Source organism: Lynx rufus, unplaced genomic scaffold, assembly GCF_022079265.1.
Source record: "Lynx rufus isolate CCGP_SWC_20201006 ecotype Redwood Valley unplaced genomic scaffold, mLynRuf1.p SCAF_35, whole genome shotgun sequence".
Lineage (NCBI taxonomy): Eukaryota > Metazoa > Chordata > Mammalia > Carnivora > Felidae > Lynx > Lynx rufus.
This window is the reverse complement of record NW_025814851.1, coordinates 1,335,721-1,349,534: the sequence shown is the minus strand read 5'-3', so window position 1 is coordinate 1,349,534 and position 13,814 is coordinate 1,335,721. Positions and strand designations below refer to the sequence as shown.

The window sequence follows — 13,814 nt, the reverse complement described above, 5'->3', positions numbered from 1 at the left end:
GCTCCCTTGATTTAAAATCTAATTGAAGATCATGCATTGCCTTTAGTTGTGTTGTCTCTCTTGTCTCCTTTAATCTAGAACAGTTCCTCAGCTTTTCTTTGTCTTTTATAACATTGATATTGTTTTGAAGACTAAAGATTGGTTATTTTGTGGAATGTCCTTCAATTTGAGTTTGTTTGAAATTTCGTCTTGTTCAGATTCAGATGATGCATTTTTGTCAGGAATACTATATAAGCAATGTGTTCTTTGCACATCATATCATATTAGGAGGTATGTGATGTCAGTTTGTCCCACTATTGCTGAGGTTAAATCTGATTCCTTATTTAAGATGGGGCCTGCTATATACTGTAGAGTTTTCTAGTATAAAGTGACGCTTGCTATATGCTGTATGGTTTTCTAGTATAAAGTGACCCTTTTTGTTGCTTTTATAATTAATCAGTAATCTGTGGGGAGATATTCTGAATCTATGTAACTTTTACCCACCTGTTTTATCATCCATTGATGATTTTATGATTTCATCATTCCTTGTGTTTATTAGTTGCCTTGTGCTGCAAAGACTTTGTATCAGTATGAACTCGTGTATTTTTATTTTATTGAATGGGTTATATTCTGGTTACTATCATTATTTATTTTGATGTCCAAATCGTCCCATATTTGGACAGTGGGAACCCCTTCAAGCTGACTCCTATATATTTTTGATATGTTCCCATCATTCTTTGAGCAGTTCTTTATTTTTTGGCATAACAAGATGATCCAGCTTCATCTTGTACTTTCTTTGCCCCAATGTTGGAATCGGTCATTTCTCTAGGAAACCTTCATCCCTTATTGTTTAGAAAACAAGATATGAGATAAGGTATATGTTGTTTATTTTTAAAATATTTCTTAATGTTTATTTTTGAGAGAAAGAGAGAGTGATCAGGGGAGGGGCAGAGAGAGAAGGAGACAGAGGATCCAAAGCAGGCTCTGCGTTGACAGTAGAGAACCCAATGTGGGGCTTAAACTCACGAATCGTGAGATCATTACCTGAGCCGAAGTCTGACGCTTAACTGACTGAGCCATCCAGGCACATGTTTTTTAAAGAGTACCCAAAGTGATTTTGCTGGACTATCTGGAACCTACTATGATAGAAGCTTCTTATATAAAGGAGTTCCATCCATAGAATGGACAGGACTGAGGAGGAGTTGAAATAGACTAGGAAGATGAAGGAACATGAGTAGAGTCACAGCATATGGAAGAGCCCAACTCATTCAAAGGAGCTACAGTTCAGTGTGGCTTCAAGTAGAGGAGTCTAGAGAATGTGGCAGGGACCAGTTCACTGAGGACTTTGCCGTCCAAAGGAACTTAACCTTATTTATAGGGAACCATCATAGAGGGTTTAAACTTGGTAGGGCAGACATCAGTTTTGGTAGATTTGCGTTTTAAGGTCACTGGGCTATCACCAGTGGCAGTACATAGGATGGATTAGATAAATGTTTACAATTTTTTTTCCAACATGGTTGGCATTTTCCTTCTTAGAGGGCTTAAGCTTTTCTCCTAGAAGCCAGTATTGCAGCTGCTGATACTAACACCTCAAAGGGATAGTTGTCAGCAGTTTAGTGTAAAGAGAGTGAGAAAGAGCCAGAACATGCAATAAGTGAAAGTTTGATTCATTTATTCATCTATTTGTGAAATGGCAGCAACTCTCCCTTTTAGTACTGGTTTTTCCATCAGGCCTGGAAGCTGAGTGTTGATGTTCTCCATTGAAAAATAACACAAACAAAGGTATATAAAAGAATGCTATCTTTTTTAATGGAAAATCTTAATGAATATGAATACTGCTACATTTTATTTTTCTTTGTCTTTGGTAATAACATCAAACATTCCATAATGTGGACATTCTACCTAGTTTGTGAGTTAACTAAAATATGAAATGTAAAAACCATGTTTTTTGAAATAATAGCAGATTGCATTTTTAGCTTGAAGCCTGCTGTTATAACAAGTTTTATTTCTGTACTATTTACAGCCTATATCCCAGGCAGTTGGAGTTGAACAACAAGCAACTCTTCTAAAACCAGATTTAGTTAGAAGGTGAGTATCTTCAAATTAATACCATGAAAACAATGAGTATTTTGAAGTATTTGGACTCAATAGGTGTGTAGAGTATCTTGATTCAAGAAGCTTCTGTGTTCTTATATTTGTATGTTCAATAAAAATAGTAGGTATTATTTTTACTTTTTTATGTTAATGATCATATGGATTGTTAATTTAGTGACTGTGTTTTCTTGTTCTCATTATTATAATATTCTGTTCTTAAGAAAAGCTTATAAGGGTTAAAAAAAAGAAAAATGGAATAGTATAATATAGAGTAAAATTCCAGCTAATCTAAAGAAATAAATTACAACCAGGTATATAATTGTGTTATTATTTGGTAGTTGTAAATTAATATTTTCTCTATATTGTTCAGATTAGATAATTTTTATTGATCTCGCTTCAGGTTCACTGATTTTTTTCCTTTGTCCTATTCATTCTGCTATTGTGCTAATTCAATGAGGTTTTTATTTCTATGATTGTACTTTTGTTCCAGTTTTATGGAGAAATAGTGGACATACCTGACTGTATAAGTTTAAGGGATACACCATGCTGGTTTAATTTACATTTACATTATGAAATGGTTACCGTAGTAGGTTCAAGTAACATCCATCTCATATAAATACAATAAAAAGAAAAAAAGAAAGAAGGGAAAAAATTTTCTCATTGTGGTGAGAACTCACAGGATTTCCTTTCTTAACAGCTTTTCTATATATCACACAACAGTGTTAACGATAGTCATCATGTTGTACATTACACCCCCAGTACTTATTTATTTTATAACTGGACATTTGTACCTTTTGACTACGAACTTCCAATTTCCCCTCCCCTCACCCTCTGCCTCTGGAAACCTCTGATCTCTTTTTCTGTGAATTTCTGTGGATTTTTTTTGTTGTATTTTGGTTTTTGGTTATTTTTAGATTCCACTTATGAGATTATATAGCATTTATCTCTCTCTCTGACTTATTTCACTTAGCTTAATGCCTTCAGAGTCCATTGATGTTGTTGCAAATGGTAGGATTTCCCCTTTTTATGGCTGAATAATATTCTTGTGTGTGTGTGTGTGTGTGTGTGTGTGTGTGTGTGTACACCACAATTTCTTTATATATTCATCCATCTGGACAGTTAGGTTGTTTCCATGTTCTGTGTCTTGGCTATTGTAAATAATGCTATGAACACAGGGGTGCAGATTATCTTTTGGAGTTAGTGTTTTTGTTTTTGGGGGATATATTCCCCAAAGTCAAATTGCTGAATCATATACTAGTTCCATTTTTTAAAATTTTTTGATGATCTTCCATACTGTTTTTCATAGTGGCTGTACCAGTTTACAACCCCACTAACTGCACAACAGTTCTCTTTTCTCCACATCCTTGCCAGCATTTTTTATCTTGTCTTTTTGATGATGGCTGTTCTAACAGGTGTAAGGCAATATTTCTAGAGCTCACTTTGCCCACACCCAGGCAAGTAGCTGAATCACAGCACCACCCATTGTGGAAAGTGCTTTCCAGCCCTATTGGAACAGAAGGTCTAGCAACAACTTCTGGAAGCTGTGGGGCCCTGTGGCACTTGAGCCAAGAGGCGAGTGGGAAAAGTTGATTGCCCCCAGAATAAAGCCAGTACTGAGTGTAAAACATTCCTGTGCTATGCATGGGAAAGGGGATTGATTCATAGCCAAGGCTGAGGGTAGTTCCCAGTCCCTCCCAAACAGAGAATCTGTTTGGGAAGTTGATAGTAGCCTGGAGGGGCCTCTCTTCCTCCCACTCAGGCAAGGGAACTAAAACATAGCCCCACCATCTGTGGAAAGTCTTCTGACCCCATCTGACCAGAAGGGTGGCAACAACTACTAGGAACTATATGGTCCAGCAGCAGTTGAGCCAAGAGGCAGGCAAATAGAGCCAATAGTTTGCAGAACATGGCCAAGAGCTCTGTTTGTTCAGGGAACTTGGGGTGTGGGTAGGCTTGTGAGTTAGAACAAAGAGTTTCATCAACTTTAGAGCTGCTTCTTCCCCTGTGTCCAGGTAGAGAATCTGATCTGTACCCCTACTCATTGTTGAATAAAGTCTTCAGCCTGTCCCACCAGAGAACCTAACTAGAGCACATCAGTAGCTGCATAGGCCATTCAACAGCCCTATGGCATTTGAACAGGGAACATAGCCTCTGGCTTCCCCTCTCTGCAGAGCAAAATTGGTGGCCTTGCCTGACCAGGGAATTCAGTGCACACACTGGCTGGATTTGAGTCCCTAAACAGTGAGCTACACAGACCACAGTTCCCATCCTGCTGCCCTGCCAGGTCAGGCATGCTAATTCAGATCTGCAGTCCTGACCATCTAGTAAACCTGACCATAGAATCCAGGAAACTATGGAGCCCATCCTGCAACCTCACTTGGATAGGGAACCAAGCCAAAAGTCTGATCCAACTGTTCTCAGCCATTGGCATACCTCCCTTCCCTGTCCTCAGAACTCGAACAGTTGCCTTCCCCAAAATGGACCATAATAGCAGGCCCCCTGCACAAAGACATTACTAGCAGACATATCCAAACAGAGCTGACTGGTGAAGAACTGCCTCTGCCAAAGGAAACCTGTGAACTCTGGAAGAGGAGCCTAATTACTCAATTGTGCAAATACCAATGTAAGGAATTAAGGATTACAAAAATCAGGTAAATATGAAACAACTAAGGAAAACTAATAAACCTTCAATAACTGACACTAAGTAAATGGAGATCATTTAAAAAATTTTTTTAAACATTTATTCATTTTTGAGAGACAGAGAGAACAGAGCTTAAATGAGGGAGGGGCAGAGACAGAGGGAGACAGAATCCAAAGCAGGTTCCAGGCTCTGAGCTGTCAGCACAGAGCCTGACACGGGGCTTGAACTCACTGACCGTGAGATTATGACCTGAGCCGAAGTTGGACACTCAACTGACTGAGCCACCCAAGCACCCCCAGGAAATGGAGATCTTTAAACTGACAAAGAATTCACAATTTAAGGAAATTTCAGGAACTGTAAGAAAACACAGACCAGACAACTAAATAAAATTAGGGGAAAAAAAATCCATGAACAGAGTGAGAAGTTTGACAAGGAAATAGTAACCATCAAAAAAAAAAATACAGGGGTGCCTGGGTGGCTCAGTTGGTTGAGTGACTGACTTCAGCTCACAGTTTGTGAGTTTGAGCCCTGCATCGGGCTCTGTGCTGACAGCTCGGACCCTGGAGCCTGCTTCGGATTCTGTGTCTCCATCTCTCTCGGCCCCTCCCCTGCTCTCTCTCTCTCTCTCTCAAAAATAAATAAACATTAAATTTTTTTTTTAAAAAAATCCAGAAATCCTAGTGGTGAAAAATACAATGTAACTGAAGAATTCCACAGAGAGTTTCTAAAGTAAACTAAACCACGCAGAAGAAAGAATTAGTGACTTGTAAATAAGACATTAGAAATTAAGCAGAGTAGCAAAAATTAAAAAAGAGTGAAGCAGAGTGAAGAAAGCCAATGGAAGTTAGAGGACAAAAAGAAAAGAAACAATATTTGCATTAAGGGGGTTGCCCGGATGTCTCGGTAGATTTAGCATCAGACTCTTGATTTCGGCGCAGGTCATGATCTTGTGGTTCGTGAGTTCAAGCCCCACTGGCATTATCCAGATACCCAAACCAGAAAAGGATGCTACTAGAAATTAAAATGATAAGCCTATTCCCTGATTTAGATGTAAAAACTCTCAGTAATATACTAGCATACTGAGTTCAACAGCACATTAAAAGGATCATATACTTTAATCAAGTGAGATGTATCTCTGGGATGCAAGGATGGTTCAACAAATGCAAATCAATCAATGATTGGATTGAAAGAAATTAATCATATGATCATATTAGTAGAATGAAAGAGAAGAATCATATGATCATCTCAGTAGATACAGAAAACTCCTCTGCATAAATAATCATAGTAAAAACTCTTAAGAAATTAGACCTAGAAGGAACACATCTCAATATAATAAAGGCCATGTAAGACAAATCCACAGCTAACATCTTACTTAGTGATGAAAGGTTGAAAGCTTTTCTTCTAATATTAGGAACAAGACAAGGGTACCCATTCTCACCACTCTTATTCAACAATACACTAAAAGTCCTAGCTAGAGAAATCAGGCAAAGAAAGAGATAAAAGGTATCAATCCCATTTACAGTAGCATCCAAAACAACAAAGTACTTAAGTGTTAAATTTAAAGACGGGGGAGATTTCTACTCTGAAAACTACAAGACATGGGTGAAAGAAATCAAAGAAATCACAAGTAAATAAAAAGGTCTTCTGTGTTTATGGCTTAGCAGAGTGAGTATTGTTAAAAATGTCAGTACTACTGAAAGCCATTTATAGATTCAATGCAATCCCTGTAAAGATTCCAGTGGCATTTATCATAGAGGAAGAAAAATCACTCCTAAAATATATATGGAAGCAGAAAAGACCCTAAATAGCCAAATAAATCCTAAGAAAGAAAAAACAAAGCAGGAGGCATCACACTTCGTGATTTCAAGCTATACTATAAAGTTATAGTCATCAAAACAGTATCATACTGGCATAAAAGCAGACAAATAGACCAATGGAGCACAATCAGGAGCCCAGAAATAAACCCAAGCATATACAGGTCAACTATTATGTCACAAGGGAGCCAAGAATACTCAATGGAGAAAAGAAATGGGGCTGGGGTAATTGGATATACACAGGTAAAAGAATGAAACTGGATCCATATCTTATACCACTCACAAAAGTTAACTTGAAATGGATTAAAGACTTAAATGTAAGACGTGAAGCCATGAAACTCCTAGAAGAAAACACAGGAATAAAGCTCCTAGACATGGGGCTTGGTAGTGATTTTCTGGATATGACACCTAAAACATGAGCAACAAAATAAAAAATAAACAAGTGGGACTACATAAACTAAAAGACTTCACAACAAAAGAAACCATCAACAAAGTTAAAAGAATACCTATGGAATAGGAAAAATATTTGTAAACTATATATCTGATAATGGGTTAATATCCAGAATATATAAAGAACTCCTACAACTCACAATAAAACCAATAACCCAATTAAAAAGTGGACAAAGGACCTGAATAGACATTTCTCTAAACAAGATATACAACAGGCCAACAAGTATATGAAAAGATGTTCAACATCACTAGTCACTAGGGTAATGCACATAAAACCACAATGATATCTTACTAGTCAGAATATATCCCCGACTTGGTTCTACAGATGAGCAAAACCATTGTTTGGGATTACTGCTTGAGCACTGCAAGTATGAATTTGGTCTGCCAAGATCCGTGTGCTGGCCTTTGAAAGCCCCTCCCTCTTTCCCTGTCATACTCGAATTCCCAGTGGTGGAGCCCTGCAGATTCCCCTGCAATACCTGTGGTGCGAGATGAAAATAGGGGCTCTGATAAAGCAACCCACAATGCTGAGGGAGGGCTTGTTTTCCCCCCAGGTTCTGTCTTCCCACTGGATGTACTGGAGGCTCAGGAGAGAACTCTTCACATGTGCTGGTCTCGGGGAGGTGCAGCATGACCAATGTATAGCCACTTCTCTTACCCTTTTAATCCAGTCTGATGTGGTCTCTGTGGTGCAGAAGGTTGCCTCAGCTTCACCCCCTTGTTCTAGGATTCTTTCAGTGGTATATTGTTCTTGAATAGTTATTAGTTGCTTTTGTGAGCCAAGTCGGAAACAACCTATGTTGCCATCTAGGTGATGTCACTTCCTTTGTGCTTTATTTTTAGGAATTCCACTTAACTCTTTTAATATCTTCTATTTTTCTTTTTAAAAATTTTTTTATTAAAAAAATTTTTTAATGTTTGTTTATTTTTGGGAGAGAGAGAGAGAATGAGCAGGGGAGGGGCAGAGAGAGAAGGGGACAGAGGATCCAAAGCGGGCTCTGCACTGACAGCCTGATGCGGGGCTCTAACTCACAAACTGTGAGATCATGACCTGAGCCGAAGATGGACACTTAACCGACTGAGCCACCCAGGCACCCCAATATCTTCTATTTTTCTATGAGATTTTCTGTTTCTGCATTTGCTTCAAGGTTATTTGTAATTGTTCATTGAAGCATTTTGGTGATGGCTGCTTTAAAATCCCTGGCAGATAATTCCAATATCTAATTCAGCCTGTTGTTGGCATCTCTTGATTGTATTTTTACATTCAGATTATGATTTTCCTGGATTTTGGTATGACAAGGAATTTTCATTTGTCTTCTGGACATTTTGGATATATTTTGGGAGACTCTGGATCCTATTTAAATACATTATTCTATTTTAGCAGGCAATTACCCTATTTAGATACATTGGTCCTGGTCTACTTTTGTGGGCTGTGGTTCTAATGACAATTTAGTTTTCAGAGTCCTTGTAGTACTAGTTAGGTCTGCTTGGTTCATCTGACAGCACTGGGCCCCACTGCTGCTGACCTGGGCCAGAACTCCAGGCCACATGCTACTAGTGGAACTCCCACCAGTGTTACCAGGGGAGGAAAAAGCCCACCTGAACTGCCTTCTGCTCGGTTGGGGGTCAGGACATTACTGGGTTTGTGCTGCCTTTGCCTTTGAGCCTTTTGCCTTTGAGTCAGGAGATGCTGAGCCTGGACTGTCTTGTCACTGGACTGTCTTGTCACTGGGTGGGGAATTGGGAGATGCCAAACTGATTTGTTTTTCCACAAGTCCTGGGAGTCCCTAGTTAGTCCACCTTCAAATTTTCATCCTTCAGTACCCAGCTGATTGTGCACTCTATTATTTCCACATTATTTAGTTATACTTAAGAGGAAGAACAGAGAGAATTTAATTTCTGCCATCTTGTCCCAAAACCTCACCTGGTGTTTTAAGATTACTTTGAAATGTGAATGATATAGCCCCATTGACTAGAATTATGTCCCTTTTATCTTTTTTTTTTAAATTAATGTTTATTTTTGAGAGAGAGAGAGAGTGACAGAGTGCAAGTGGAGGAGGGGCAGAGAGAGAGGGAGACACAGAATCCAAAGCAGGCTCCAGGCTCTGAGCTGTCAGCACAGAGCCTGACACGGGGCTTGAACTCATAAACTGTGAGATCGTGACCTGATCCAAAGTCTGACACTCAACTGACTGAGCCACCCAGGCACCCCTCCCTTTTATCCTTTGAAGGTGTAATTTGTTACTGTTATTTCTTTGTATATTAAAAAACTAAGAGCAGTATTAATGTATCTTCCTCTACCACTCGTGTTTATGCAAATGTTTTTCACGTGGACATAGGAAAAATTTTAGGAGTTTTATATTTCCTTTTGTATCTTTATATGAATATATCATAAGTAGCTTCTAAGAGAAAGTACCTAAAAATTAATTCAAAAGATACGTTTTTGCTGCTAACAGATCTTCTCATTTAATTTTCAAATGTCTTTATTGGAATTTTTCTATTTATTGAAATATCTTCAAACTTATTAAAGAAAATACTGAAACATGCCCTGACACAAATAAACTGAAAGCTGCCCTTTCATATTGATGTGAACCTGCAAAATATAACTGGTTAGAATTAATCACATTGAACCATTTTGACATCATTCATTTTTATTTTTTTTACTAGAATTGTAGTGTTTTATTATGTACTTGTTTTATTGAGGTATAACTGACATACAAACTTATATTAGTTTCAAGTATACAACATAATGATTTGATATTTGTATATATTGCAAAATGATCACCACGGTAAGTGTAGTGAACATCTATCACCATACAGAGTAACAGAATTTCTTTTCTTATGATGAGAACTTTAATCTGTTAGCAACTTTGAAATATATAATACAATATTAATAACTGTAGTCACCATGATGTACATGACATCCCAGGAATTACTTATATTATAACTGGAAGTTTATATCTTTTGACTGCCTTCACCCATTCTGCCCAACCCAATTTCGCATGTCTGACAACCTCTGGCAATGATTAATCATTAATCTGTTCTGTATATATGAGTCTGCTTGGTTTTTTTTCTTTTAATTCCACATATAACTAAGATCATATGATATTTGTCTTTCTCTTTCTTATTTCACTTAGCATGAGAAACATAGTGAGGAAAATAGTGTCCTCAGGGTCCATTTATGTTGTTACAAATAGCAAGACTCCATACATTTTTATGGCCAAATAGTATTCCTGTGTGTGTGTGTGTGTGTGTGTGTGTGTGTGTGTGTGTGTGTACGTACACACATGGGTATGTGTAAACATGTATATACCATATTTCCCTTTTTCCTTTAAATATGTGTTTTTTTTCATTTTTTTTAACATTCAACATTTTATTAGTTTCAGTTGTACAACATAGTGATTCAACAACTTCAAACGATTCACAGTGCTCATTATGACAAGTGTACTCCTTAATCCCCATTACCTATTTAGCCCATTCCCCTCACCCTCTTCCACTCTGGTGATACTCACTTTGTTCTTTATAATTAGGAGTCTGTTTCTTCATTTGTCTCTCTCTCCTCTCTAAATTTTTTTCCCTTTGCTCATTTGTTTTTCTTCAGTTCCACATATGAGTGGAATTATATGGTATTTGTCTTTCTCTAACTTATTTTGCATAGCATTATACTCTCTGGCTCCAACCATGTCATTGCAAATAGCATGATTTCATTCATTTTTATGGCTGAATAGTACTCCATTGTATATATATACACCACCTCTTTTTTATCCTTTCATCAATCAATGGACACTTGGACTGCTTCCATAATTTGGCTATTATAAATAATACTGCAATAAACATTAGTATGCATGTATCCCTTTGAATTAGTGTTTTTGTATTCCTTGGGTAAATCCCCATTTAATGTAATTGCTGGATCATAGGGTAGTTCTATTTTTAACTTTTTGAGGAACCTCCATAATGTTTTCCACAGTGGCTGCAACAGTTTTTATTCTCACCAAAAGTGCAGTAGGGTTCCTTTTTCTCCACATCCTCACCAACACTTGTTGATTCTTCTGTTGTTGATTTTAAGCATTCTGGCAGGTGTGAGATATCTTATTGTAGCTTTGGTAACATTTCTCTGATGGTAAGTGATATTGAACATCTCTTCATATGTCTGTCGTCCATCTGAATGTCTTCTTTGGAGAAATGTTTGGTCATTCCTTCTGCCCATTTTTAAATTGGGATTATTTGTCTTTGTGGTGTAGAGTTTTGTAAGTTCTTTATATATTTTTAGTACTAACCCTTTATTGAATATGTCATTTGCAAATGCCTTATCCCATTCAGTAGGTTGTCTATCGGTTTTGTTGACTATTTCCTTGGCTATGCAGAAGCTTTTCATTTTGATGTAGTTCTAATAGTTCATTTTTACTTTTGTTTCTGTTGCCTCAAGAGACATCCTAGAAAGAAGTCGCTACAGCCTGTGTCAAAGAACATACTGCCTGTGATCTTTTCTAGGATTTTTATGGTTTCATGTCTCATGTTTAGGTCTTTAATTCATTTTGAATTTATTCTTACATATGGTGTAAGAAAGTGATCCAGTTTCATTGTTTTGCATGTTGTCCAGTTTTCCCAACACCATTTGTTGAAGAGACATTCTTTTCCCATTGGACATTCTTCCCTGCTTTGTCGAAGATTCATTGACCTATAGTTGTGGGTTTGTTTCTGGAATTCTGTTCTGTCCTATTGATCTATGTGTCTATTTTTGTACTGTTTTGATTACTACAGGTTTGTAATATAACTTGAAGTCTGGAATTGTGATGCCTCCAGCTTTACTTTTCTTTTTCAACATTGCTTTGGCTTTTCAGGGTCTTTTGTGGTTTCATACAAATTTTAGGATCATTTATTCTGGTTCTGTGAAAAAACATGTTGGTATTTTGTTAGGGATTGCAATGAATATGTAGATTACTTTGGGCAGTATAGACATTTTAACAATATTTATTCTTCTAATTCCTCAGCATGGAATGTCTTTCCATTTCATTGTGTCATCTTGGATTTCTTTCATCAGTGTTTTATAGTTTTCAGAGTACAGATCTTTCACCTTTTTGGTTAGGTTTATTCCTAAGTATTTTATTATTTTTGGTACAATTGTAAATGGGATTGCTTTCTTAATTTCTCTTTCTGCTGTTACATTATTGGTGTACAGAAATGCAACAGATTTCTGTATATTGATTTTGTATCCTGTGACCTTACTGCATTTCTTCATCAGTTACAGTAGTTTTGTGGTGGAGTCTTTTGGGTTTTCTATATTTTGTATCATGTCATCTGCAATAGTGAAAGTTTTACTTCTTCCTATCAATTTGGATGCCTTTTTATTTTATTTTTTTGTTGTTGTCTGATTTCTGTGGCTAAGACTTCCAGTACTATGTTGAATAAAAGTGGTAAGAGTATACATCTTTGTCTTGTTGCTGACCTTAGAGGAAAATCTCAGTTCTTCCCCATTAAGTATGATGTTGCCTGTGGGATTTATGTAGATGGCCTCTATTATGTTGAGATATGTTTCCTCTAAACCTATTTTGTTGAGGGTTTTTCTCAAGAATTGATGTTGTACTTTGCCAAATGCTTTTTTTCTGCATCTATTGAAATGATCATATGGTTCTTATCTTTTCTCTTATTGATATGATGTAATACATTGAGTGATTTGCCAATATTGAGTCACTCTTGAAACCCTGGAATAAGTCCCACTTGATTGTGGTGGATGATGTTTTTAATGTATTGTTGGATTCAGTGTGCTAGTATTTTGTTGAGGACTTTTGCATGTATATTCAGCAGGAATAAGGGATATTGGCCTGTGGTTCTCTTTTCTATGGTGTCTTTATCTGGTTTTGGTATCAGGGTAATGCTGGCTTCATAGAATGAATTTGGAAGTTTTATTTCCTTTGCTATTTTTTGGCATAGTTTGAGAAGAGTAAGTATTAACTCTTCTTTAAATGTTTGGTAGAATTTGCCTGTGAAGCCATCTGGTCCTGGACGTTTGTTTGTTGGGAGTTTTTTGATTACTGATTCTATTCCTTTGCTGGTTATCCATCTGCTAAGATTTTCTATTTCTTCATGTTTCAATTTGGGGAGTTTATATGTTTCTATGAATTTATCCATGTTTTCTAGATTGTCCAGTTTGATGGCATATAGATTTTCATAATACACTCTTATAATTGTTCATATTTCTATAGTGTTGGCGGTTATTTATCCTCCCTTATTTGTGATTTTGTCTATTTGGGTCCTTTCTCCTTTTTTTTTGATAAGTCTAACTAGAGGTCTACCAATTTTATTAATTTTTTTCAAAGAACCAGTTCCTGATTTCATTGATTTGTTCTATTGTTTCTTTAGTTTCTATATCACTTATTTCTGCTCTAATATTTATTATTTCATTCCTTCTGCTGGTTTTAGGTTTTGTTTGTTGTACTTTTTCTGTCAGAGAAACTGAGTGTAAGGTTAGGTGATTTATTTGAGGTTTGTTTTTTTTTTTTTTGCTTCTTGAGGTAGGCCTGAATTGCCTTGAACTTCCCTCTTAGAACTGCTTTTGCTCCATCCCAGAGGTTTTGGAACCTTGTGTTTTCATTTTCATTTGTTTCCATGTGCTATTATTTCTTCCTTGATTTCCTGGTTGAGCCATTCATTGTTTAGTAGCATGTTATTTAACCTGCATGTATTTGTGATCTTTACAGATTTTTTTCCTGTGGTTGACTTCTAGTTTTGTAGCATTGTGGCCTGAAAATATGCATGGTATGACTTAAATCTTCTTCAATTTCATGAGACTTGTTTTGAGATCTAATATGTGATCTATTCTGGAGAATGTTTCATGT

The 13,814-nt window shown here is 36.8% G+C and overlaps 1 protein-coding gene across 1 annotated transcript in view; it reads left to right on the top strand.

Annotated features, from left to right (window-relative positions):
• Window positions 1-13,814, top strand: part of WNK3 (WNK lysine deficient protein kinase 3) — a 154,448-nt gene that overhangs the window by 89,697 nt on the left and 50,937 nt on the right. Inside the window, exon 10 of the mRNA XM_047093639.1 lies at window positions 2,003-2,067. Coding sequence (XP_046949595.1) covers window positions 2,003-2,067 — 65 coding nt within the window. The remainder of the gene's footprint in view (window positions 1-2,002; window positions 2,068-13,814) is intronic.